The 25,317-nt window shown below is 45.2% G+C and overlaps 1 protein-coding gene across 1 annotated transcript in view; it reads right to left on the reverse strand.

The window, feature by feature from the left end:
- Positions 1–25,317, reverse strand: part of EXD3 (exonuclease 3'-5' domain containing 3) — a 229,345-nt gene that overhangs the window by 114,240 nt on the left and 89,788 nt on the right. The window contains exons 17-18 of the mRNA XM_010564648.1: positions 24,710–24,763; positions 22,825–22,956 (exon numbers count right to left, since the gene is read on the reverse strand). Coding sequence (XP_010562950.1) covers positions 22,825–22,956; positions 24,710–24,763 — 186 coding nt within the window. The remainder of the gene's footprint in view (positions 1–22,824; positions 22,957–24,709; positions 24,764–25,317) is intronic.

Consider the following 25,317-nt stretch of genomic DNA (forward strand, 5'->3'; position numbering starts at 1 on the left):
GTTTGCTGGCTGCTCACCAGCTTCCTAAGAACAATGTGGAAAGGAAGCAAAAGTGACTCAAAGATACGCCCAACTAGCATCGTCTGGATAGACAGTCTATCCAGATAGACTCCAGCACAGACTGGAGTCTCATGCTGAAGGAAGATCAGCGACAGTGATGGCCACATTGCTGAGCTAAATCTTCCAATATTAAACCAATTTCAATTAGAGGTCACAAACAAGAAATGCAGTCACACTCCTGTTTGAGACGTACTGCTCACGCAGTCTGAAGCTGCTCTTCAGTAAATAATTTCTCCTGTGACCTTCATGCTACAGGTCCTCCCAAGGAGAGGTAAGGTGAGAGGGAGAGAAAAGCATTCTTGGGAGAGTTGGAGCTCTACTTTCAGTTTCAGGTGCCGGACTGCTGTGACTCAGTGACAGTTTGAGCTTTTATTAGAAAAGGAAACATTTTTTACTTTCCTGGTTGCAGACAAACAAAAGATTCTTTAGTACTTAAAGAAAAAGCCAAAGTTGCTTTCCTGCCTCAACTTATTATTAGTTTTTAAATTCACATAATTTTTTACTTTGCCTCACTATTTTTCACTGGTTAGTGTTAATCACACTAAACCTTTCAGACAGCCTTTCAGACATAATTCTTGTGACCAGAGCAGAACTAAATGCACTGTGTGTTAGAGGAAACAAAAGGACCAGTTAAAGATTTGCAGCCACTCTAGATAAAAGAAGAGGGATATTTTAATTAGAGTGGCCCTTCTACAGATCATGTCCAAACCACATCAAATACATACAAATACTGACTGCAGGAAATTAAAGTTGGAGACTTAAAAATATGAACACATCACGGAATTCTCACACTTAACTTTGTCCTCTGACCCCCAAGGTCTCCTTTCCTGATCCACTTTCCTAACACGAACAGAATGTTAGTCGACCTGCCAGAACAGGCTGTGTTCTCACCTCCACATGCCCACACAGCCCAAAAGCAACGAGCTCTCTCTCCACATCACTGCCCATTTAGATATGCATTACTGTAATTATTTCTCCAGTCACATTGGGCCAAATCAGTGCTACTCAGAAGGCCTTGGCTCACAATTAGGCTCGCCTCCTTTTGCTGGAGTTTGGGTGAATGATGCCTCTCCCATCCCTGTGGGTCATCCTAGGCTTCTCACAGCCCCCTGCGATGCAGCTGCAGTCACTGTCCTTGGCATCCCCCTGGAAGATGCTCTGCTGAGCCACGCTGGAACAAAAGCAGTACTTCCTCCTTGGGGGATCTGTGCAAAATATCCAGAGATAAAAATCAGTGCAGAATTAGGAGACCTCAGGAAATGAGTACAAACTAAATAGCTCTGGATTGTGTAAATCGTTCACTTAAAACCGTTCATATTAGAAAAGCAGTACTTCAGTTGTACTGCGACAATAACCGAGGGAGGGATATGGCATTTCCACACTGAAGAGGCAAAGGGTAAAGATGGGGAGGATGTTAAGTGAAAGTACCACAGAATCAAGCAGCTTGGGGTGATAACTGCGTGTTTCATAAGGTAGATATCAACAGCCACCCCTCTTATCTTTGCTGTGCACAAAAAAGAGGCACTAGCCTAGCTGATGATCATAGACTGGCTTCAACACAATAGAGCAGGCACTGCTGGCTCTTCCAAGGGTGAGATAAACTGTCAAGTGAATTGGAGATTAACTATCCAGATGTAAATGAATTCATTGCTATGCAACTGATAGGGCTCAGGCCTGGTTTAGTGCAGGATGGAGTCAGGTTTGGAGAGCTCTCTCAATGGCCAAAGAATTTATAACCTGTATTCATGGCACTCTCTGCAAAGGACCGCCTAACAATGCAGGAGCTTGCAAGCATTGTTCCTTTTGAAGGGCTTCACCACTCCACCCCCACTCCTCTGCCCCCAATTTACTTCCCTCCTCCCTGGATCCCCCAACAGACCGGCTCCGCACCCTTCCCTCCTCCTGATCACACAGGAAGAAAGCTGGGGGGAGGTGACCTCTGCAGCAGAATTTGCTATTCATGTTCCGTCCCCCCTCACAAATCCTTAACTTCTTGTCTCTTTTTAATCTTTTTTCTCTTGAGAAAGAAAAGATCAAAGGGCTTGGGGCTGATGCTTTCTGAACTAGGCACTTCTTGCCATGGGAAAACAGCAACGGGGAAGGGCTACACAAAGATGCTTATGACTGGGGGTGGGGGGGAGACGATGAGACAGGACTTTCTTCCATGGAAATGCTTTCTGAAAGCCTTTACCAAGCAGCCCTGCAAAGTAACATTCAGCTATCCAGCATCCATCTCAGCCCACCAGGCCCAGCTAGGATACCACAGCCGCAGCAGCGAGAGCGCATTTTGTTTCAGGGTCACACATGAATGGTGTTAATGTCTTCCAACACTGAGGAGGGAAATCTAGAGTCCAGGTGTGCACTGGACTGCATGGCCCACAGCCACCACCAGCAGGTCCCTCCTGTGGTAACTGGAGCATAGGAGCAGTGCAGAGCTTGTTTGTAGGCCGCTTGTTTCTCCTGGGTTCCTTAGGAATGCATTTTCAAGAGAAGAAGAAACAAATGCACTCACACAACTGCTCCAAGCACAGAGGAAAAAGACCACCAAAGCAAGTGTGTGCAGAGCTGTTCCGCATGCCTTGGCATCACCACGTGCACACAACGGACAGAGCGTCACCTTCACATCTGCATCTGCATCCTGACCTCGAGCTGCCAAGCCTGTGCAGGGCTACAGGCAGAGGCTGCCTTTCAAAGTTTTATTTAAAACATTCCCTAGTTCCAAAAAGACAAAGGATTATGCTCTGTATTTCCCAGCGATCCATCATTGCTATGAAGGAGAGTTAAAAGGTTCTATATTCACAGAGAAGAAAGGGGAGGTAATGCAAAATACTTCCATCTCCCAAACTGGCTGTGATGAGAGTTTATCTCATGGCAGGATTTTGAGGTCCCTAGGTACCTTTCCAGGGCAATGTGGATTTTTCCCTCATTCAGTAATCCTAGTTTGTCATTGGCTGTCTTCTGCCAAGGTAGATGAGTCACAAAGGAGAAGCTGCACACAAATTAGAGATTTGTACCAAAGCATTGATATCAAATATTTCAGGGGAAAAAGTGCTCCTGGCCCAAAGGTTTGTGTGAGTTTCCAGCTGGAGATGGAACTTCAAAGCAGAGGCTCAAATCTCTAATGAGGGAACAAGCCTGCTGAGAAACCTTTAATCATTGTTGCTTGGACAAGCAACACACAAATAATCTCCCTTTCAGAGGTCTCCTGCTCCTGGGAAGTAGCTGTTTTGCACTTTTGTTTTGGAAAAATGTTACCTAGGCTTGAAGAACTGATCTGAATTATTTTTTTTACTTTAAACCTGAAATCAAGACTTGCTGGCACAGAAGGGGGAATCTGCAAAGACTATTCAATTGTCCCGGTTCAGTCCCACCATCTCCTTCTCTAATAGAAATCCCTCGTTTCTCTTCCTGTTCATCTACCCCGAGGGCCATGACCCCTCCAGGTCTCTTCAGAGGGAGGCTGGGTCACCAGTGCCTAGTTCTTCGACACTTCTGCTCTGGTCCCTGCTTTGCATTCTGCTTGTGCAAGAGCTCTCATGGACTTTACAGTGTCTCTCATGCACCACTGTCCTCTTTCAGAAGGTCTTGGCACTTTTGTGCTCTGCAACAAATAAAACATCCTTCCGATCTCACCGGTAAATGACCTCTCCAGAGCCTTCAAGCTCACCAGCATCGAGCAGTTGAGGCACAACTGTCTCACTGTTCTTCCAACTCCGGGATGCACAGGACAGGGCAGGATCTGAGGCTTGCTTCACGCATTTAACGTTAAATTATTTTAGGAACAGCCTTACTTGTACTGCATTGACAAAAGCTCATTTCTTGGCCAGTTTACACTCAAACTCACAGGCCTGAACTCATATCAGGCGTACGTCTCTACACACCAATGACCACATGTCCCAACCCTACCTTCTCATACAGCAACTTCTGATTTAACTCAGTAACATTAGATTAAAATCTGCTAAATGTGTTGCAGTGTAAATCCCGTGAGGGCTTCACTAACATGCACCACAAATGAACTGCAGCACCCACAGTGCTGCAACAAATTATAGGTCTTACAGGAACACTGAAAATTCACATGACTTTTCTGCCTTCGAAGCTGGTTTCCTGACACAGACTTTAAGAATGTGTTTCCTCTGTAGGCTCAACAAATGCCTGAAACATGCTGGTGAGCCAAGGAGAACAGCTGCCTCTCTTCAGATTTGAACTACTTTCACCACCACCCCCAAAACCAAGCACAGGAGCGTTCTCATTATTAGAGAGGATAAGTGTTTGTGCTGAAAGAAAAATGTAAATTGCTCTAAGAGAGATGCCAAATTAGCACAAGTGACCCACGACCAGAAATGCAAAAATCCTCTAGTGGAGATTTAAAGGCAGTTGAATGTCTCACCAAATTAGCTCCGAGGCTGCCATGATGACAAGCCTTCTCTTGCACTCATGCTACAATTGCTATAAAACAGTTGTCATTCCAAAGCATTTCTGATTAATTTTGCTCTACCACTGGGGAAAAAAATGCAAAATGTCACCATCATAAAACTGCCAGATGTGTGTGTTCAGTTAAATCATACAGACCCTTCAGGTGACAAATGTCTCCCTCGTCCTCCCGGCTTTGCCACTGCACTGCAAACCAGGTCCTTGGCTCTTCTGCCAAGTCCTGAGTTTCTTTTGAGCCAGAATAACAATCCTGCTAAACCCAGATGAGGTTCTGTAAAATGGATTATTGCCCAAGAGAGGTAAGCAAAAGACACAAGCTGCAGTGTGACAATACAGCAAATCCAGCAGCAAAGCTTCTGCTCTGGGATCAAAGGCAGCGCAGGCACATGACACAAAGCACTAACACAACACAAAATTAGGGAGCCAGTTCATATTCCTACAAAAAAAAAAAAAATTAAAAATTCAAACTGACTTGTCCTGGCTGGCTTTTGGCTGGAAGGGTACTGCCTGCCAGTGCTTCCTGACACATCAGTCACTCTCTGTCCCCTTCCAGCTGGCACTGGGATAAGTGATCCTGCCCTTCACACCAGTGGACAGCATGCAACCATACACCCAAGCCCTGACCCAGCCCAACCGTACAGCCCACCAGCCCACAGCAGGAATGGTGGTAACAAATCGCTCCTCTTTAACGGTCACCTAAAGATGATCTGCACTCGGGCCTTCTGGGAAGAAAATGTCATTTTCACACAGGTGTGTATATCATCATAAGGATCCAGACAAGTGCCAAGCCCTCCTGTTTTTCCTTTCTCTTGTCAGTAAGGACTTATTGTTTTTTCCCAGTACGTCCATGCGTGCTCAGAAAGCAACCCAGCAGCTCAAAAGTGTTTTTGATGAAATACTATAGACCTAAAGTATTTGATTAGCAATTTGTCATGAGATAAGTACTAAAAGCACGCTGTAAGAACATTAAGAAACACCACATCTACAAGATACAGAAAGGCTGTAGTAACACACACAATGTAGAAACACAGGATGCACAGAGAGAAAACCCCTTGCTGGCACTGAATGCAACTAAGGGTTTTTGGGAACATTGCTGCATGTCTCCATAAGCTGAAAAACTACAGTGTTACCATTATTAAAATACTCCCTATAAGGAGAAAAGCAGGGCCAATGCTCCAAGGAGACATGCATGCAAGCCTTGTTCCCTTTCTAAAAATGAATCCTGATGAATATGTGACCTTTTTATGACTCCTTCCCTACTAACAAACTGGCTTCACAGAAAGAATGTGAATATATATTTGAAGCATATATTAGCAGAAACTGAATTGTGAAGATGTAAACTTCAGAATCTGCATCAGAAACCTACATTTACCAGTGATTTCCATCCAGACAGGGGACAGAAATAAATCAATTGATGAATTCAACCTTTCAAACTCCCAAAGTCTTCAATGAGCACCTTGAGTGAACTTTAATGAAGACGTAGATAAAGATTTGTTGACTGAGGCTGAATTCCTCTTAGCAGCTCAGAGGAAAGGGACACACGAATCCCCCTAAACTTGGTGGGAGTTGGGTTCCTCATGTCCACAGCCACCAACAAAACAGCCACATCTGGGAGTTCCTCAGCAAGCAATCTTAAAACCAACACAATAAACAAGCATAACAAAGCTGCAAGCTGTCTTCAGATAACTTCTACACAGAAATGAAATTCGTACAGTAAAAGGTTTCTATGTTCCTCATTCTCAGAGGAAAGTCCTAAAGCACATGCAGCAGGTCCATGCAATGCCTAGGTGACCCAGCATGGTGCAGGACATGCTCTCTTCTCAAACAGCAGCTCTCCACTTGGCACCAGCCTGCTCCCGCTGAGAGCCCAGAGGTGGCACTGCCAACGTGCCACCAGTCACAACGCCGTCTGAAACATGGCAGCTCAGCAGGACTTGCCCAACTGCACCCCACAGGGATTTCAAGTGCAGGCAGAGGGATTCCTCACACTGCACCCCTATGCAGGAGCTGAGAGTATAAGCAATGGAGACGGGGCAGGACGTGGCACTGCTCCCCGACGCACAGCGGAACTGATTTCCAACAGAATGGGCACCTCCGGGCCAGCAAAGCCGATACTGCCCACACCACCGCAGCCCGCGTCTGCTTTCATCAGGCCCACAGGCAGGAAGACACATCACCAAGAGGAAAGTCCCATTTTGGTTTCCCCAGTGCCCTGAGCTGCAGCACAGTGTGAAGTGTGGCGAACACCTTTTCCTCCGGCTTCTCCTCCTCATTCCTGTCTCATCTTTACTTTCTCACTACCTGTTGGGTGATGCTTTTATAGCAGCATCTATCACTGCAGCATCCGAGTGCATCACAGGAAGACAGAAAGCCCTCAAAGGCCTGATTTTCTTCCCAACTTTGTCATTTTGCTTTTGCATTTCAACTGTTTTCATGACAACAGGCTGTGAAGCCATGAAGATCATTCTAGCGGGCAGTGAGCAAGGAAGAGAGCTGTTGTTACAAGCATACACTTTTCTCTAATGGCAGCTTGGAAAAGTACTGAATCACATTTCTTGTCCAAATGTGCTCTACTCTGCAGTCTTGCATTAAGTGGTGAGTAAATAGTTTCCCATAAAAGCCCAAGGGCCTGTGAATGAGCCCAATAGAATCTTATTCCCTCTTTAACTTCCAAAACCCATTAACTTCTCCCTCTTTATAACGGCCCCAACTGGTAGTGATTTTTGGAAACAAGCCTCTTCAGCAGAGGAGCCGGAGCTGTGAGGCCTGAGGTGGCCAGAGCTGCAGCCTGAGAAGCCACCCGGCAGTATCCCCTGCACCCTGCCACTGGCTCTGCGGCATGGGGACCTGCACTGCAGCGGATGCACTGGCTGACCCCATGGACAGGTAAGCACAGCTGAAAAGTGGCAGCTTTCTGCAGTGACAGGGAGTTTCCTGGAAGAGCAGCGCGGTGAGCCCAGTCCTGGATGGCGTCTCGCTGCAGGACTCCCTCTCCTTGGCTGTAATTCCTCCATCCCAACAGCAAGTTCAGAAAATAACGTAATGAAAATAGTCTTTTTTTTTCCCTCTCTCTTTTCTTTTCTTCTTTTTTTTTTCCCATTGCTCATTTTATTTTACTGAGCTACTGCATACGGAGCTGAATCTTTATTTTGGCTCATGTCCTCTTGCAATATCATTACCCGCGCGCAAAGGAAAAGCCCTCTGGAGATTTCCAATCCAAACAGGCCCTTGTTTTATCTACAACTATTTGAGTACATGACCTCAGATAACCCCGTGGCCAACTGTGTGCCAAATTCAAACTGCAGCCATGGGAACTTTAAATACAGAGAAGGTTTTCCAGCTTGCCTCCAAAGGGAAGACGTTGAGTTTCTTACTCTCTTTGGGTCTGATGGAGCCGGGAAGCCGGGCTGTGCCCACGGGAGCACATCCCCAGAGCCGCAGTGGCACCACCGTGCCACTGAGTTCTCCTCCGCCGCGGGAAGCTGTTCAGTTTAGGCAGCAGCACAACTGGCCTCTGCTACGTACAAACAGTCACTGTCCCCTTTGCATCTCAGGGTACTGCTCTGGCTTCAGATTACTGAAAAGACAAACAGCGCACTTGGGCCAACAGACTCATATGTAAGACTGTGTTTGGATTACTCTGGACAGGGGAGGCTTTTCATCTTCATTAGCCTGCTGTTCACAGCCATATCCACAGTTTCTCATTGGGTGAGAGCCTCCCTGCTCCCTACTGCTGTTTATGAATCTAAATAAATCAGTTAATCTTGTATTTTGAATGAAACTCAGGAGACTTTGGCAGCTGGTGTTTCACAGACATTCAGTGCATGTGGGTACCTAACTCTGCAAGTCCTTAGAAAACACCAGCCCAGAGAATTTAGGCACAGAATCAGTGATAAGTATTTTTCACAGCAGTGACCACTTGCTTTTTCTCCCCAGATCAATACTTCTTCATGTTACCACAAATGCATTAATATGAAAGAGAAGAATGAATCCTAGAGCTGAACGCAAGCACAGAGGAAAAAAATCTCTCAAGCTCTAGGAACAGCACAGGAATTCGGTCTTGACAGTCTCCATATCAGTTTCCGACACTGTCACGCTGAACACATGCCCACATTATTTCATGTCAGGAACCATCCTCAGTGAGAAGAGCACAGCCCGGCGACCCCTCAAGAGCTGCTCTGTTTCTCCTCACTGGGATTTCCGTGTCTGTGCAATGGGGCACTCGCCCCCTTGGAGCCAGGCTGAGGACATGAGCTCATTTCGCAAGCGGCTCTCCCAGCTGCACGCCGTTTGCTTCCCGGGGCACGCCAGGCTTCCTGGGACACAGTGCAGAAACACAGACTTTAAAATAAGCATTTACGCAGAGGCAGCTTCTACACAGGGATGGGAGGCAGGACTTAGACGCTAGGCTTTGCTTTTGCACCTTGAGCAGCCCTGTTGCCTCAGTCGGGGCCCCTGGGCACCGCAGCTCCTGGAACAAGACTGGATCCAGTATCCAGCTGCTGGGCAGGCTGGTCGCACAAACCTGGGGCAGTTTTTGGCTGTATGCAACCACACATTCATATGCATTATCTAGAGACCTTTGCATTTCAAGGCTGTTGTTATTTTGATCTTTACAACCCCTGGAAAAAATGGGTTCAATTAAGTCTCATCATTAGGAATTTACATAAGGTCACTTCAAGGCTTTGTGCATTTCCTCTGGTTCAGATCTCAGTGCTCTTGGTGTTTCCCCTCTTCATTTATAACCTCCTTGCTGTAGGGCATTCCGAGTAAATCATCCACCACGAGTTTCCTCTCTTCAGCAACATGCATCAAGTTTTTCATTCAGGCTAAATGAAGCTTCAACTACTCTGTACAACAGTAGCCCAGTTAAAGACACAGCATCATTTTGGGAGACGGCAGATTTCCCCTCAATAAAAAAAAAAGAAATTATTTTAATACAGAAGAGAATGTATTAATTTTGATTCCTTTAGCAGGAGGAAAGATTTCGTTGCATTTGGTAGCACAAGTGCAAGCTATGAACCAATTCTTACCTATTCTCTGGGAAATTCATTTGCTAATCACTGAGAAGAGCCCTTTTCACTATGAATAAATTGAGAAATGCACTCAGAAGCTGTGAACTGTATTCAGCCACGATGCACAACTGTGGTCAGGTGCACATTGGCTACAAGCTGATCAAAATGGTACAGTTTCTGTTTACACGGGAATAAGGACCCACCTGACTGCGCACTTCATTTATAAAGCTGAAGATCAAATTTGAACCAAAACAGATTTTGAACTGCCAGAAGGGTCCAAAATTAATGGATATTAACAGGGTAGGGCTGAGACAGGCTGAGGCTTCATCTCCTGAGCCGAGACCAGACAACCATGGAAGACAGGCCACCCATCCCGGTGAGCCCCTCCCTAGCACACTGCGCAGCACCAGCCAAATTCTCTTCATTTAGCAGGGACTGAACAGACAAGGGCTGTTGAAGTGCTGGCCTGAGCTCTTTCAGCTGTGGGCTCGCAAGGGCTTTGGCTAGCGTAAGCCCATGCTGACACAGCAGAGGCAGCGTCCTCCTGCCCCCCTCCTGCGTGGATGCACATCTGGGCAGCTGCAGAGTGAACCAGACTGGGGAACTGAGCTGGGTTAAAATTAACCATCTGGTTTTGACAGGTCCGTTTCAAGTGGGATCAGTTCCCTGATCCAGCGGCCCTGCAGTTAAACAAGCACTTGTGTTGGGACAAGGGGGGCTTAGAGAGGCACCAGGGTAGGGGAGAGGTGAGAGAAGAGGCACAGCTTCATCTGGCAGCAGTGTCCGCCAACACCGACTTAAAACTCTCATGAAATCACAGCATAAGAGTCCCAGTCCCATTTCCAACAGACCCTCAGTGATCCTCCAGTGTTTTTCTGCCTCTCCTCTGAAAATGGCATGTAGGAGCCCAGTTCATTCAGACATCATTCACATTCCTATTTGTAACCCATAAATATCACTGTACCATCACTATGCACTAGGGGAGAATGAACCTTGTCCTATGTCTGATACAGACCCTGGCTTAATTTTTCAAAGTCTTTCATATTTTCCCGTGACTTTCAAAAAGGATATTTTTCAACGTTAAAATGCAATAATGCCTCAAACTGGTGGGGATACTTTCCACCTAACCTTTTTCCTCTATTTATTCCATGTCCTCTACTGACACAGCTATCTCTCTTCTGCTAAGCAACCAGCTATATACGCATGGATGGCCCTTTGCAACTGAAAAATAACTAGGCTGATGCAGCTTAGGTAGGAGAATCTGACTGTGTGCATTCCTCCTGCGGCTGGCCCCAGGAAAAGGACACCCTGCCACTTTTAAACCTGGGAGGTCTTTGAGAGTTTGGCAGAAATCCCCTGGGAGGCCCGTCATTAGCCATTTAAAACTGTCTATAGTATAGGGCTGAATTGAAGCGTTGGACAAAGCCCCTGCAGAGCTATCTGTCAGGAAAGGCTCCTGATACTGGCAGGGGCTGTTAACAGTAACAATGATGACAATATAGTGGGGATTTTCAGGGGTGGAGACTTCAAAGAAACCCTAAAGAGGTATTTTTCATTAAGAAGTAAGAAAGCAGCTGAGTATTGTTTTTGGCCCTAAAGCTGAATATGAATGTTACTGCCGTAAGTCACAGATCAGTGACAGCATAAATTGACACCGATTTAAGTTTGCACGTGCTGCTTTTCTGTACTGCTCCCATTACATCAGTTTTGCATTACCTGGCCAAGACAGCAGCCCTTGGACCATCCTTCAGGCTGATTACCTGGGGATCCTCCAGTGCTTATAAACATCAATAAGCAGCCAGCAAGCCCCTTATGATGGCTACTACGTGCCATTGGTGTGATCTTAGACGGACGGTGTAGTGCCATACTGGCATGTTAGTTCAGGGTTTCAGCCTGAACCCCTTGGTCACCTGCAGCCTCCCTACTGGAGATGCGAGCCTGTGTCTCTCTGTGCAGGAATGGCATGGAAACCATGGCCGGCAGGCAGGAAGACTCAGGAAGGGCTGCTGGTCCACAGGGACTTTTCTGCATTGAAACTCCATATCTGTGGTTCCATCAGGGAAAAAAGGAACATAATCATGAAAAAAGTGTAAGATGGATACCATGAAACACTCCTGCTACAGCAAGTCCTTCTCCTAACCATGAGAATTTACTAATTACACTGTTGTTTACCGCATGGACCACGATGATGAGCCTGTGAAGAGAAGTGCACTGATAAAACCATAAACAAGAATATTCAGTTGGAAGCTCGGCTGAGATGGCCGAAGTGCTCTGCAACCACAGCAAGACCCAAACATCAAACCCTCCTCTCGGGCAACCCATTTGCTTTGCCAGGCCGTGGCTGGCTGAGCCCCAGCTGGATTTAGGTGTACTGTGTTGCTCCCAAGCCCAGTCCCACCATAACCACCTGTAGTTTGTGTCCCTCTGAACCGAACCCAGGGCCAGCTTTCTCCCAACAGCCAAACCCCGAAGCTATCATATCAAATCAGCACAGAGAAAGTGCCCTCAGGGTTTATGGAGCAGATTGACTTTCACACCTCACTGGCCACACAGAAGAAACCCAATCTAAACAGCGTAACTTTGCATAACTGATTATTTTCACTGGGGTAATCTGAGCCCTCCAGTAAATGCCACTAAATGCTGCTGATCCAGGGAAGGCCCCACTTGGGGAGAAACGGCCCAACTGCAGAAGGCAGCCAGAGCGAAGGCTCGTCAGAGCGACTAAGGGCTGGCCCCTGCTGTGGGATGGGTTTCCTCCTGGGAGCGAAGGCTCAATCCTTTGGCACAGGCCAGTGTCTGCACAGAAGGAAGCGTGAATAACTTTTTAGTGCCCAACTCATTTACATAGTCAGAAACTGGAGTGTGCAAAAATGATCCAAGTGAAGCACGCTAGCCAGAGCTGTGAGGCAGGCCGGTGTGCAAGAAGCTGTCTGGCTTTACTTGATGTCTTTTTAACTTTGTTTTCCACAATGTCCCACACATATTGAGAGGCTTCAGCTTTCAGGCTGACTCCCCAGTGAGCTATTATCCTTGCACATCGATCACTCTGTCCTGTCACCAAACAGCCATTCACATGACCTTGTTTGTAGGGAACTGTGCTCCTCCTCTGACTCCGCTGCCACCAACTTCCTTCTCTCCAACCACCAGCTTATTTCCTCCTGCAGGACCCAGCTCAGTGATCTCCCCTTCTTTAAAGTCCATGAAATTAGACTATCAAATTAAAACCCTAACAGCTGCAGAGACGTGTCTGCCCACACCTCTGCAGGACACCCATACTCGCTGCTATGCCTGAGGCTCCAGGCAGGGGCACTGCCCCAGGATCAGGCTGCCAGAGGTGGAGCGGTCCAGGCCATCAGTACACCCGGGACGTAACTTGCTCCTGTGGTCCCTCGTGACTACAAAGCACTGATCCAGCTGCAAATGGGAACTCCCGTTTCAGCCGGATCAGTCTCAACATCTGGCTCCCTCCATGCCCCCTCCGCAGGCATGAGCTGCAAACATGTGGGCAGGGGACAAGGGGTGCTGGGCCACCTTCCTGGCTTGCAAGACACCTGATTGTAACCACAGTCATTTTAAGGGGCAGTTAGGAGAATAAACCTGGCTGTGCTCACCTTAAACATATGATATTCTCCTACTTCACTAAATTGCCTCAGTAGGAGTAGCTCCCCCAGAAACCACAAAGAGAAAAGCCAAGGTGGGGGTGGGAATGGAGAAGTTACTGGGATTGAGAGAAAAACAGGCTTTCACCTGCATCTTCCCCCAGCACTTCCCTGAATAAAAGGATGATCAACTTAGACTGTGTATCTTGAGTTAAGACAGGTAAATAATCTAAATCCACTTGTCCAGAGAAAACATAATGACTCACAAGAAGCATGCCCTGAATGTTACGTTTTCCCTTTGCCAAAACTCCTACGCTGTCATTTCTCCCTCTAAGCTATCTGGTGTCAGGAAACTGGAAGGTACTGGGCTGCCCTCTGGAAGAAAAGATTTTGTGCTATCAGGAGACTTTGTTCCAGATTAGCACACTCTCAGATAAACTCACTATAAAAATCTTCCTGCTACCAAGGGATTTCTATTGCCTTCTTGGGGGAAAAGAGAGAAAAATTTATCCTAAGCCTCTTATAAATGACTGATTCAATGATAGCATCCATGCCTAGCTCAGCAAAATCCCACCTTGGGCTTACAGCACACAATATAGCTGTATTTCATCAAGATAACTGCAAAATATAATCTTCTTCAAGACTGACACAATGTATGAATTGAGAAATTAATTTAAAAGCTTTCTGTTTCTCTTTTCACCAGGATACTGCTTTACCTGTCTCTGTTTCTGAAACACTGCATGATCCTTTGATGAAAGGGTTTACACAAACACAAAATGGTCTCTTCTTACATCAAGTAAGTCATTTGGACTACATGAACCTTATGGGGACAAGGTCTTGAAAAGCCCAAACCCTATGTATGTTACTTACCATCTTCAACATCAGCTGAAAATGCCTCCGCAGCAGTAGATGAAGACGGAAATCATGTACTGTATCCCACAGGGGTCCACAGACATACGGTTTTGGCATAGGGTGTCATCTCATACAATTAATACTATGAATAACAGATATAGCTCATTTTATGCCAGAAGGAAGTTACACAGTTTAATGCCTAAAGGTCTTCAGATAAATGCTGTCAAGCAATTACAAATCTGGCAAATTCTACAATGAAGCCAAGTATGTGTAGCTCAGTGTATAATGCTGACTCGAACAAAAGATTAAAAAATGCCTAGAGATCATACATTCTTCTGAAGGAACAAAGGTCTGCTGCCAGTATTAACGGCTGCCCAGGCAAACACTGCAAATCTTGGAGGACTGCAAAACCGTTCATTCTCACGAAGCATGTAGCAGGATTTAATTGCATTTGCAACAACAGGGCAAGGGTTTTGTGCAGGATTCTCTACAGGATTTGGAAAAACACTGTCATAATACTACCTGTGCTACAAGATGGCCCACATCAAACTGTTTAGAAGAAAGGCTCCTTTCTGATGCTATTCAATCATCTTGATCTATGAAGGGAAAATAAAGGCCTGGAGGCCTTCTGGATGGATTCAAATCAATTCACTTCACATGATCTACTAATGAAGCCGGTCACTCCATTGTGAAAACAAGAACTTTGACATTATTTAACTTTTAATGTACAAGGTCTCTCAAATAATGAGATCCACTGATTGTATTGCTGGTTTATGTGTAGGATTACCATCCTGAGAACCCACCAGAATAAATATACAGCCATTCAAACACCAGGAGTTGGGCATCCCATCCTTACCATGACGTACAAACAAAGAGCATTATAAGGGCACCAATGTCAAAAAGGAAGAGAAACTCCACAGTGTATAAAACATGGGAATTTTGACTTCTTGACACAGTCAATACACTGAACTCTGACCTCAGGAGGCACAGGGGACTGGAAACCAACAGAACTTAAATTGGCTACAAATCTCTTGTTTTCTCATGACATTTGAGAGAAAACATGGGGACAGTTTCTTTGGGACACATGGGAGTTATAGCTGTGTCACTGCCTTCTCCAGAGAGTTCTTCGCTTTCCTTACAGTCACTCCATCACTGTCACCCACTGACCTTTCATTACTTTCTCCCAGTGCACCAGCATCACTGCTGACCAATGCACTTCACGATCTGTCCAAACCCATGAGAGGAAGAAAAAGCCTTGTACAGAACTGTATAAAAGGACATTTACTCTGCACTACATTGTGTCTTCTTTTCTATGCTAGTCTAAATACAAGTGCTGTTTTCACTGCCGATCATTGTTTGCTTGTGCTGTTTCCACTGGCTAAAACCAGCATTTTTCTAGCTAGTGTTGCCCTCCAGGAAAAAACACACATTCATACCTTTCTTGCATTTAGCAGAGGAGAACAAAACTGGTTCCCAGGAATAAGGATGACTTCCTCAAAAGAAACATTTGCTGTCAGCTGAGGTTTGACCTCTAATGGCTAATCTGGCATCATCATTTTGAGCACTGTAATACATAACACCAGGAAAAATTAACAGCTTCCCCCCCCCTAAAGTTTAATATCCGTCTGCAACTTTGCAAGTGAAAATAAGAGAAAGGAAATAAATACACAAACGGAAACCTCAGGTACAGTCTCTCACATACGTCCACAAAAACAACCTAAAGACAAAGATCTGTAAAGGAAATTTCACTGGAAATCAAGCTTTTGCAGACACTGAGAAAGAAAGTCTGCAACATGAGACCGTCTTCCTTGAAGAAACACAGCTGATCTGCTGCATTCCCATATCTGACTTCCACTGGTCTGTGTAAAACATAAACTTCACGCTAACCCTATGAAAACAGTCAACATGCTAGAGAGACAACAGTCTGCTCTGAGCTGGTGAAAGGGGAAAAAAAAAGTCTCAGGCTGTCATTCTTCCCTTGCTGTGACCTTCATGCTCCACTGAATTTCTGAAGATACTGAAATCTTGGCAGGGAAGTGTACAGTCTGTGGGAACCAGGCAACACTGTCCAGGCTCGCTGGTGAGAATTAGGCCCAGTAGAGCCCTTTTTTGGGGGGACTCTGAGCTTTACATGGACAGCAGCGCAGTGCTAAGCAGCTACAGGCTGGGAATTTTACAGAATCGGTGCTGTATGCACTCATGGATGGCGCAGTATGGACAGCATGCTGCTCACCCTCCTGCCTTGCACCCACGAGTTGGGGCTCGCTCAGTTTCCCCTGGGATCTCCACCTGGGAGCTTGGACGAGGCACGCTGATTCGGCGTGCCCCCATGTCCCTGTATGTAATGGTGATCATTCACTATGAGCTCTCACTACGGTTTATAAAGCCTTAGCGATCAGCAAATAAAAATCTCAACTGGAGACTCGAAAGGAGCACAATTTGCCACGACAAATTATCACAAACCCTGACGCTATTTAACGACTGTAGTGTAAGAGGCACTCCAAATAAAAAGAGCTACATCCCTCTGAATGAAATGCTGCTGCGCCAGGGCTAGGTGCATTCACGACTGAATGCTCACATTCAGACAGTCCTGGGACAAGTACCTTTTGAGGTCAATTCACTCCCTCAACAATGTCTGCAAAGGCAGAATAATACCAGCTGTGCTTCCTGGCCAGAGTCTCAGCAGCACAAGTTGCAGATTACATCTAAATTGCCAAGCCCAGGATAAACAAAAAGATTAAGAGGGCCTTACCCTTTGTGTTGAACAATCGTACTCTGAAGCAAGAAATCACAGCCTACGTAGTGGGTAGGCACAGGGCTGAGTTTTCAGTTTGGGTTAAGGGCTGGTGAGGAGTAAGCAGCTAACTCACACATCTGGGGAAACCACAGATGCTGTTAATCACAGGTTTTCCTGACCTGTAGGCGCTGACAAATTGCATCCTATGGATGAACCTTTTATTAAACCACAGAGGGTTTCAAAACGATATTCTCTTTCTCAGCATTCCCAAGACAACAAAATCCGGTGCGCATGACCCTTCTTAGTTCTTCATTTAGATGGTGACATGGCCCTTTCCAAAGAGATTTCAGGGCTGAAAGGAAGTAAATAGGGGCACAATGTTACGTCAGTGGAAGGCATCTCAAAAGCTGAAACGTGGGCTTCGAGAACTGACATTTTCAAAATTCTTTGATGATTGCCTCAGCCCCATTTCAGTTGCAGACACTTTTTGTCCTAAGCAACTCCTGAGACAAATCCCTCACTGTATGCCGGGGCAGAAACATTTTACGAAATACGTAGCATTTAAATTCTACTGGTTTTTCACTGCGCATGGGGAAGGACAACTGGTACATTTAAAAGAATAAAATGACTGTTGCTCAGGCCAGGAGAGGTGACCACAAAAAATTGCCCTGGTCCCACTTCCATGACACGCTAGAGCAGGGAGATAGCTGCTCGGCTCACAAGTTAGTGAGAAAGATGATGTCTGGCAGTTCTCATCATCATCTGGACCGACAGAGCAACCCACATAAAAGGAACAAAAAAGCCTGCTGATCAGATTGGTGTGACAGAGGCTCATGAGAGACATGCACATTTTCAATCTAAACGACAGCTTGAAGGATCTATATTACTAATTATCGACTAATATTGCCAGAGTTCCCAGGCTGGCTTCAAAGGTTCTCGCAAAGTGCCCCAAGCACAGGGTTTTTCATCTAATCATAAGGCCTTTTTCTTTGTCCCTACTAAATGGATTGCTCCATACTGGGCTCCCTCTGCGTAAATCAGCTTGCACATGATGAGCTTTGCAGCAATGAAATTTGTTACCTTAACCACAAAAAACCAGAAACATTTGCTGCAACTGTTAGAACACTTTTGCGCCTAATTTAAAAAAAAATGGTGGTTTCCTCTCTTCCTCCCCCTTCCTCCCTGCCTACTCCTAATCCCATGCTAACACCTTTCTAAAAGGCTGGGGTGAGCAGCTTTGAAACTGAAAGAGCAGGGAAGGGGGGGAAAAAGAAAGATATCAGATCTCCAGACAATGAAGTAAAGCAGCTATCTCTCATATCCTGCAGTGCTCAGGCTGAGGTCATAAGTTAAACAGGACATCAGAATAGGTGATGTAATTTGCTTATTTAGGATCAGAGCATTCAGTGAAGTGAAAGAGACAACCTATTTGAATTTGCAGATAATCCTATAATAAATGCAGGGCTGTTCAGTTGCAGAAACTGCAGCTGGAGCCTGAGATTTTTTTTCCCTGCACATTTATTTTTGCAGGGGATATAATTGCAATCATTTTTCCTTGCAGGAAAGCCTTGAAACCTCACCTGGGATCAGCCTCCCATTGCGTTAGATATTGTTCAAACAGGGTCCCTGCCCTGGACAGCTTAAAGGCTAAAGGGTCAAGTCAAAGAGAGGGTGGGAAAGGAAAGAGAGGCCCAAGGGAGGCAAGGAGGTGGCACAGCCACACCGCAGGACCCAGGTCCCCCAGCCCACTCCCTCCCTCGTACAACAGTAAAGCTTCAGGCTCAAAATTGAGCTGAGCAGCAGTTACACTTTCAAGTAAAGCGTAACTTAGCTTTTCCGAAGATGGACAGGCCCGCCTGGCTCCAGATCTGTCTGCAGAGCCTCAAACCAGCAAGGATTTTACAGCAAAGTTATAAACCTTTAACGATGAGGTTCTTCTACAACAGGAGTAATTTATCAGTGATCCTGTACAACACTGAACACTCTGGTTTCCCTTCAAACCATCGTGACAAACACTTGTGATATAAAGATTTAAAGCTAACAACTTGCACTGTTTATCTCCTCAGCTTATCACCATTCAAACCGCAATTTCACCCTGTCAGTGCCGCACAGAGCGACATTACTCACAACCAAGGGCTGCCAGCCCCTTGCCTGAATTTATTTTCTTTGAGACAAGTGTTTTTTCACTGACAAGAAGTCAGCTAGGCCAGACACCATACCTTAGCCAAAGGGAGCAAAACATCCTGGGTACCTCAGGCTCATCGAGAAAGAGAGCAGTAAACGAAGAGGCATTGTGCACACTGCCAGGTCAGTAGATGCAGTCTACACCTGCTTCAGATGGGTCTTCAATCAGACGGCACAGAAAAGCAAGATGGAAAAAGTCATGCCAGTCATCCAGGTAATACCTGCCAAAACATGTCTGTTTTCAAGAGTTTCTTTATGAGACTGGGGTGGAGTTCATGTCCTCCTACTGTCCTACCAGGCCATACCCACATGTCAAAGCAGGCAGGCACGCCCACTGCACGGACATCACATCTGAGCGAGGGTGGTTGTGGCACCAGGACAGGTGGGAGATAATCTCCTCCTTGAGTGGACAGACCTGTGAGAGGAGCCAAATTTCATCCCCCCTAGAAAATAACCTAGCTGTTAGATGTTTGTATCCATAATGTAGCCATCTAGTAGGTCACCTTCTTTAGCAAGTTTTGGGGTTTTTTTCTTTCTTAAATGCTAGTTCTGTGTTAGAACTTCCTCCAAGTTGTCAAGAGCAGAGGATCACTGATCTTCCACTCAAGGCAGGTTGCTAGCTGACCCTAAGGGTGCTTACAACAGCCCCTGACAACTCCACAAAGATCTTCCTGACTAATGTAAGGGACCAATGTGCTGAATTTATCACGTAAGAACACCCTCCAGCATGCATTTCATGTCACCCCTTTCTGAAGGAGCTACTTTTGGGTAACTGAAAAGAAGAAAAGCTGTATACAAGATATTCAAATATGTGCAGAGGTGACAGACAAAAGACATTTGCAGTTCGAATAGAGGGAATGGGTTTATTTCAAGTATTTTAAGGCTATGAAATGTAAGACTTCTCAGGGTTTTTTTGCATGTCACCAAAAGATACAATTCATTTTCACTGAGCACCCCTAAAATGTTCCTCACTGAAGGCAATACCAGGCCTGGCTAAAGCTACTGTGCACAGGTGGCTCCTCCATGACCATCAACAGAGTCCTTAAGATGCAGCACTTGAGAGACACATGCAATGAGAAGATCATACTTGGCAGGCCATAACTGACACAGCCAGCAGCAGTCTCCATTTCTGGAGCCTTTAAACAGAGTAACCAAGTCAAAGCCCAGGACAACTGAAAGCAGAAATGCTGAGAAGCCCATGGGTGAAATTCTTCGTGCACTTGCTTCTCTAAGTCAGACAGAGGTAACCAGTATTTGCCATTGTTTTAAACAGAAAAAGGCAGTATTCTGGCAGGGTTAGAAAGCAAGCCCATTCTTTATATCTGCAAAAGAGAGACCGTCCATCCCTGCTGAGGGAGCTGACAGAGGAAACATATTTTACAGCAATCTTGGGTACAACATTGAATTAGGACCTATTTTTACCGTGTGCTCTGCACTACATGCATTAATTGTTACAGCAACAATATTTGCTGACACACTCACTCAAATCATTTACAGAATAGAAGCCCAAGAGACAAAACAAGCCCTTGCTCCATGAGACAGAGAGAGTCAGGCAGGATGCCACATTGCTTCCTGTGACACACAGAAAATGCTTATCTACGATGGATGATCGCAGCCGATAACCCATCTCCAGTGCTCTGGCAAGCACAGCAGGGCTGTCGTTTGCTGCCGGGCCCACAGTTCAGACACCGTCCGGCCGAGCTCCATGAAGGTGAGGAAGGAGTGTGGCCCAGATTATCCATCAGTATTACCTGGCTTCCTCCTCCTGCCGATCACGTATGCAACAGCACTTGGGTGTTTCTGGAGGCCCCGGCTTGCACGCCATCCGCTCTCCCCTGCTACAGGACAGCCAAAACCCTCGGTCACCCTTTAGCAATACACATTTCTGCAAGGAGGTGGCAGACCTCAAAGCAGTTTGCAAGTCCTGAGGTCTGTAACCCAGTTAAGGACCAGAACAGGCAGTATGGAAGGCACAGCTCAGCATTTTAAGGATCTAGCCTCCATCCTAATTAAGCCCAATTAGGTTTGCAGAGAATTAGGATGTTTCAGAAAGAATTCACAAATGAAGTGCTGAGGTCTCCGTTGGCCACAGTGGCCCCAGAACACCCTCTTTAAAGCAGAAATTTGCCATGCAATTATGCAGTATGATCCTTCTCAACCTGCTGCCCGCTGCTCTCCCCCTCACACACAGACCTACTGAGAGCTGCAGCACCCAGTGCTCCTGGGTCATGGCTGAGCATCTGTTGGACATGCGCAGCTGTAAGAGCTTGGACTGTCCTCAAGAGCAATGGCAACGTATTAGTGAAACTTGTACAGTCAGAAGAGGACAGCTGAACAAAATCAGGTCCAAAATGCCAAAGCCTTAAATGTAGGTAAATATATGATTCAGAACACAGAGTGGTTTGACAAACAACACCATCTTCCCATGCCTAGCAGTACAAAACATGCAGCTGTTCTACCACCACAGTTTACAGGGAAGGCATTTCTCCTGGAAGTAAGAGAACATTTAGTATATATTCCTAGCCTGACTGATTACCCCTATTTATATTGTAAACTAAGACAGCACGTACCAAAAAGCCATATAGTTAAACAGTTCCAGACTCCAGATCATGGGCAAGGGGTCAGTTTTATATCGCATGCTGCACAGTCTTCTGCATTTATTACAGATAGATCACAGTGTCTTCTGCAGCATGGTTTTTTGTGTGTGTTTATTCTTGTGGTATTTCAACAACCATCAGGAAGAACACTGCTATTTTATGGGATCTCAGGGAATCGGAAAATTCACAAGGTTTTTTAAAGGTTTTTTCTAAATAGCGAAGAAGCCAGCATGCCACTATATAACAACTGCAATCTGTTCTTCGAACAATAAAACCGCAAGACTGAACTCAGTATCTTATATCTGAATACACACATTTATCCTGAAGTAAGATCAACCCATATTATGTCGATCCAAACTGCATGGTGTTATGTCATTCTCCTCTTATAGACAACCTGCACAGCTGGACACCTCTCATTTTCTCTGTAAGTTACAGATACAGTTTCAACAACTGACATCAGATATAAGCAGAGGTCTAGAAAATGCTCCCTGGTGTGTTTGCTCAGAAGTCATTGCTATTCCTACAACACTTGTGCTGTTCCACCAGGCCAGGAGACCCCATGAGCTCAACCACAAGGCACTGAGCCAGACTTCACTGAAGTGTTCAGCTGCCTTGTTTATTCCTATGAGAAAGCTCCTTTTCTAGCCAGATTTGCAGTTTCTTCTTTTTCTCTCTTTAAACACTGATAAGATGAGAGATGTTGAAGTTGCAAGTCGGTTTATATTACAGTTTTTGAAGGGATAGGTTTCAGCGTGTTACTGTAACAAATACAAGAGTGAAATTGGAAGAGATGGAGATTTGAGCTAACACAATTAAAATTTCTTAACAACAATCCACAGATAACCAATGCCAAACACAATCTGGAGTCATCAACTAGCATGGACATGAATTAACCTAATAGCTTCTGACAAAAAAAATACAGTCCTAAAAAAAAAAAATCCTCCTATTAAAGTAATTAAGTGTTATCAGAATCACAGAGCCATAATTAAACATGGTTTCTAATTAAAACAGCATGCATCCTAGACAGAGAACACAGCAACAAAGAGACTATAACCATGATAGTCAATGCCAAAACACATGCCAAGTACCAAAAATCAGAAAAACAGCAGTTTCTAGCAAAGGAGCAGATGCAGTGCCTCTGCTCTTCTGACTTAGTCATCAACACTTCAGATGGATGTTAGTACACTCAGAACTCCTCACAGCTTTGCAAGATGTTGCCAAAGTTCAAGCAGAAATCTGGGAACTAAGTAGAAGATACTGAGTGTAAGACCCAAAGAGCTGAAGCAGTGCCTGCTGCGCACAAAATGGCGAGCGAGCATGAACTTTAACTAAAACAAGCCTTGTCCTACCTGGCAGCGGCTGAAGATATCTGCCAGGGATACTTGAACGTTGAAGTGCTTCAGAACCTGCAGGGCCTGCTCTTTTGCCTTTTCTGAGCAGTTCACAGAGAAACACCTTCCTTCTGCTACCTGGGACTGCAGCTTCAAAAGACAAGTCGTAAACCAAAAAGGCAATAAATGAGGCACTCCATGAATCATGATCCGTGGGGTTTTTTTCCTAATACACTTAGTTTGGTTTTAATTACAAATAATATTTGGAGTTAGTATGTGTTTACAGTCTAAATTTTGATCTAACAAGCACAATTGGTAATTTAACACTTAGCCACTGCTGCAATAGCTCTGAGACTACTGAAGCACTGCAGCATTTTTTTTATATATATATATATATATATATATATATATGAAATTTGATTGCCCAAGTCCCCTTCAACTTATAATTGGGTGGTGTGGTGCTGACAGGGGTAGCAAGAGTAAACTTAAGTTAATCAGAGCTTTCACGTGAAACCTGGCCAGATCACACACAGTATGCAAAAGCACAATGATGCAGTCGATGTCCAATGACAGTTTTACCACTTCAACCCTTCTAGTTTATACACCGTTTCACCTGGAGTTCACTGATGGCCAATGAATTTGAAGTGGTTGATGTGGACAGTCCCTCAATGTTTGTTCCACATTTAGCACAGAAGTTTGTATCTGGGAACAAGCACTGGGAAGTTCCAGATACATCTTTATGAACATCATGAATACTCACAGCAAGGTGGGATCAGCTACATGCAAAGGAGCCTAGCAGAGCTATCTTGTCCTCACATGGAGCATACAAAGGCAAAGGAACAAAGGGAACCAGACATTTCCCAGGACAGTATCGTACACTGGGAAGCATTTATTTTCCTTTTGCAATTCCTACACAGTACTTTGAAGTTAAAGCTTTGCCAAATAAGATTATGCTGGATGCTGAATTACCTATCACGTCAACTGTAGGGTCAAGGAACCACAGCCTGGATAAGGAACCTGTAGCGTGGCACAGCTGCACTTGCCTCACAGTGTCTCATCATGGGGGCAGTTTTCTTCAATGTTCAACTATTATGTAGGAAATTAGGAACCTACATTTTGCAAATACTCCAACTAGGTACTTGAGTAGTTGGGAGCTTTTATACTGATAGCTTGTAACAAAGCAGCCCTGCACTCTGACTTGTGTGTAATCCAGAGTACTTGCACTCTTCTAAATGAATTTTTGGGCAGTAACAAAGCAAAAAGGACCTGCAGCAGGCATCATAACATTGCAACCACTGACTTGACAGGTTCAGTATATTCCCACCAACGCTCCATTTTGAAGTGTGTCTCATGAAGGGCTCTGAACATCTGGTGCTGAGGGTAAGGTTGGGGTTTGCTTTGGTTTTTTTGTGTATCTATAGGAACACTAAACCTCTACAGCTTCCACCGGGACCCATGCTTGGTGACTTTCATTCTCTCCCTTCCAAGCCTGAAGAAACATCTTTAATTGTTGTGTGTTATGTCAGTGTGGAGCCAGTCACTACACAAGAATCTTTGCGATAAAAAGCATGGGAATTGAGCTGCCTTTCACCTGCCAGTGAGGCCAAACAGAAACACTTTGTTCTGGATTGCTTGGCTAGATTTCCACTCCCTGCCCCCAATGGAGAGCAATTGCTCTCTCCACTGATGCAGTACTGAGTATAAAAAAAATTTCACCCCGAGCTTTGGTCATTCAGAACAGCAAACCTCTCAAGACCTTTAATGTAGTTTTTAGTGCAGAAAACATGAAAAAGCCAAGCCAGCTGTTGCATTCACATCTGACTTTTCCTCTTCTCTACACTGCACATCCCAGACCGCGCAATGATACAAAGCCAGAAAAATGCCAGAAGCTCTGAACACTTACAGTCTGATATGGGAGTCCAGAGGTTAAAATGACTCTTCCTTCCTGTCGGGCAATCTGGAAAAAACAGTAAAAATCATAATGAACATCAGCTGAAGTTACACTGGATTCAAGCTTTTCTTTCAGTCAAAGTAGAGAGAACATGAACTGGTGATATCGAGTCTTTGTCTCTGGTGTCAACGTACACTAGGCCAAGAGTATCTGGGTCTGGTTCAACAATACGCTCTTGACAGCAATAGCAGCTCAAGGTATTGCTTGCTTACTGTATGTCCCCTCCCTGCCAATACCCGCCTTGCCTCACATGTGTTGGAACAAGCTACTTGTGCATCTGCACTGCAGATGGCCCAGGGAACCAATCCACCTTGAAATAATCCTATCAAAAACTTTTCTATCTTTTTTTTTTCCTTAACAAACTATTTCTATTTCTCCGGTCTGGTTCATAAAGAAGCAAGCAGTTCTGCTCGCACAGCAATGCACAGGGGAGAAAGTAAAAAATAACCTAAGCAGGTAATTCCAGCAAAAAAAGTACCATTAAATGTGTCTGCAAACTTCATAGACATTAACAGAACGATGCTTGCTCCACTCCTTAAAGGTAAGTCGGTGTTATTCTC

This window comes from Haliaeetus leucocephalus, unplaced genomic scaffold (assembly GCF_000737465.1).
Source record: "Haliaeetus leucocephalus isolate CR32 unplaced genomic scaffold, Haliaeetus_leucocephalus-4.0 Scaffold183, whole genome shotgun sequence".
Classification (NCBI taxonomy): Eukaryota; Metazoa; Chordata; class Aves; order Accipitriformes; family Accipitridae; genus Haliaeetus; species Haliaeetus leucocephalus.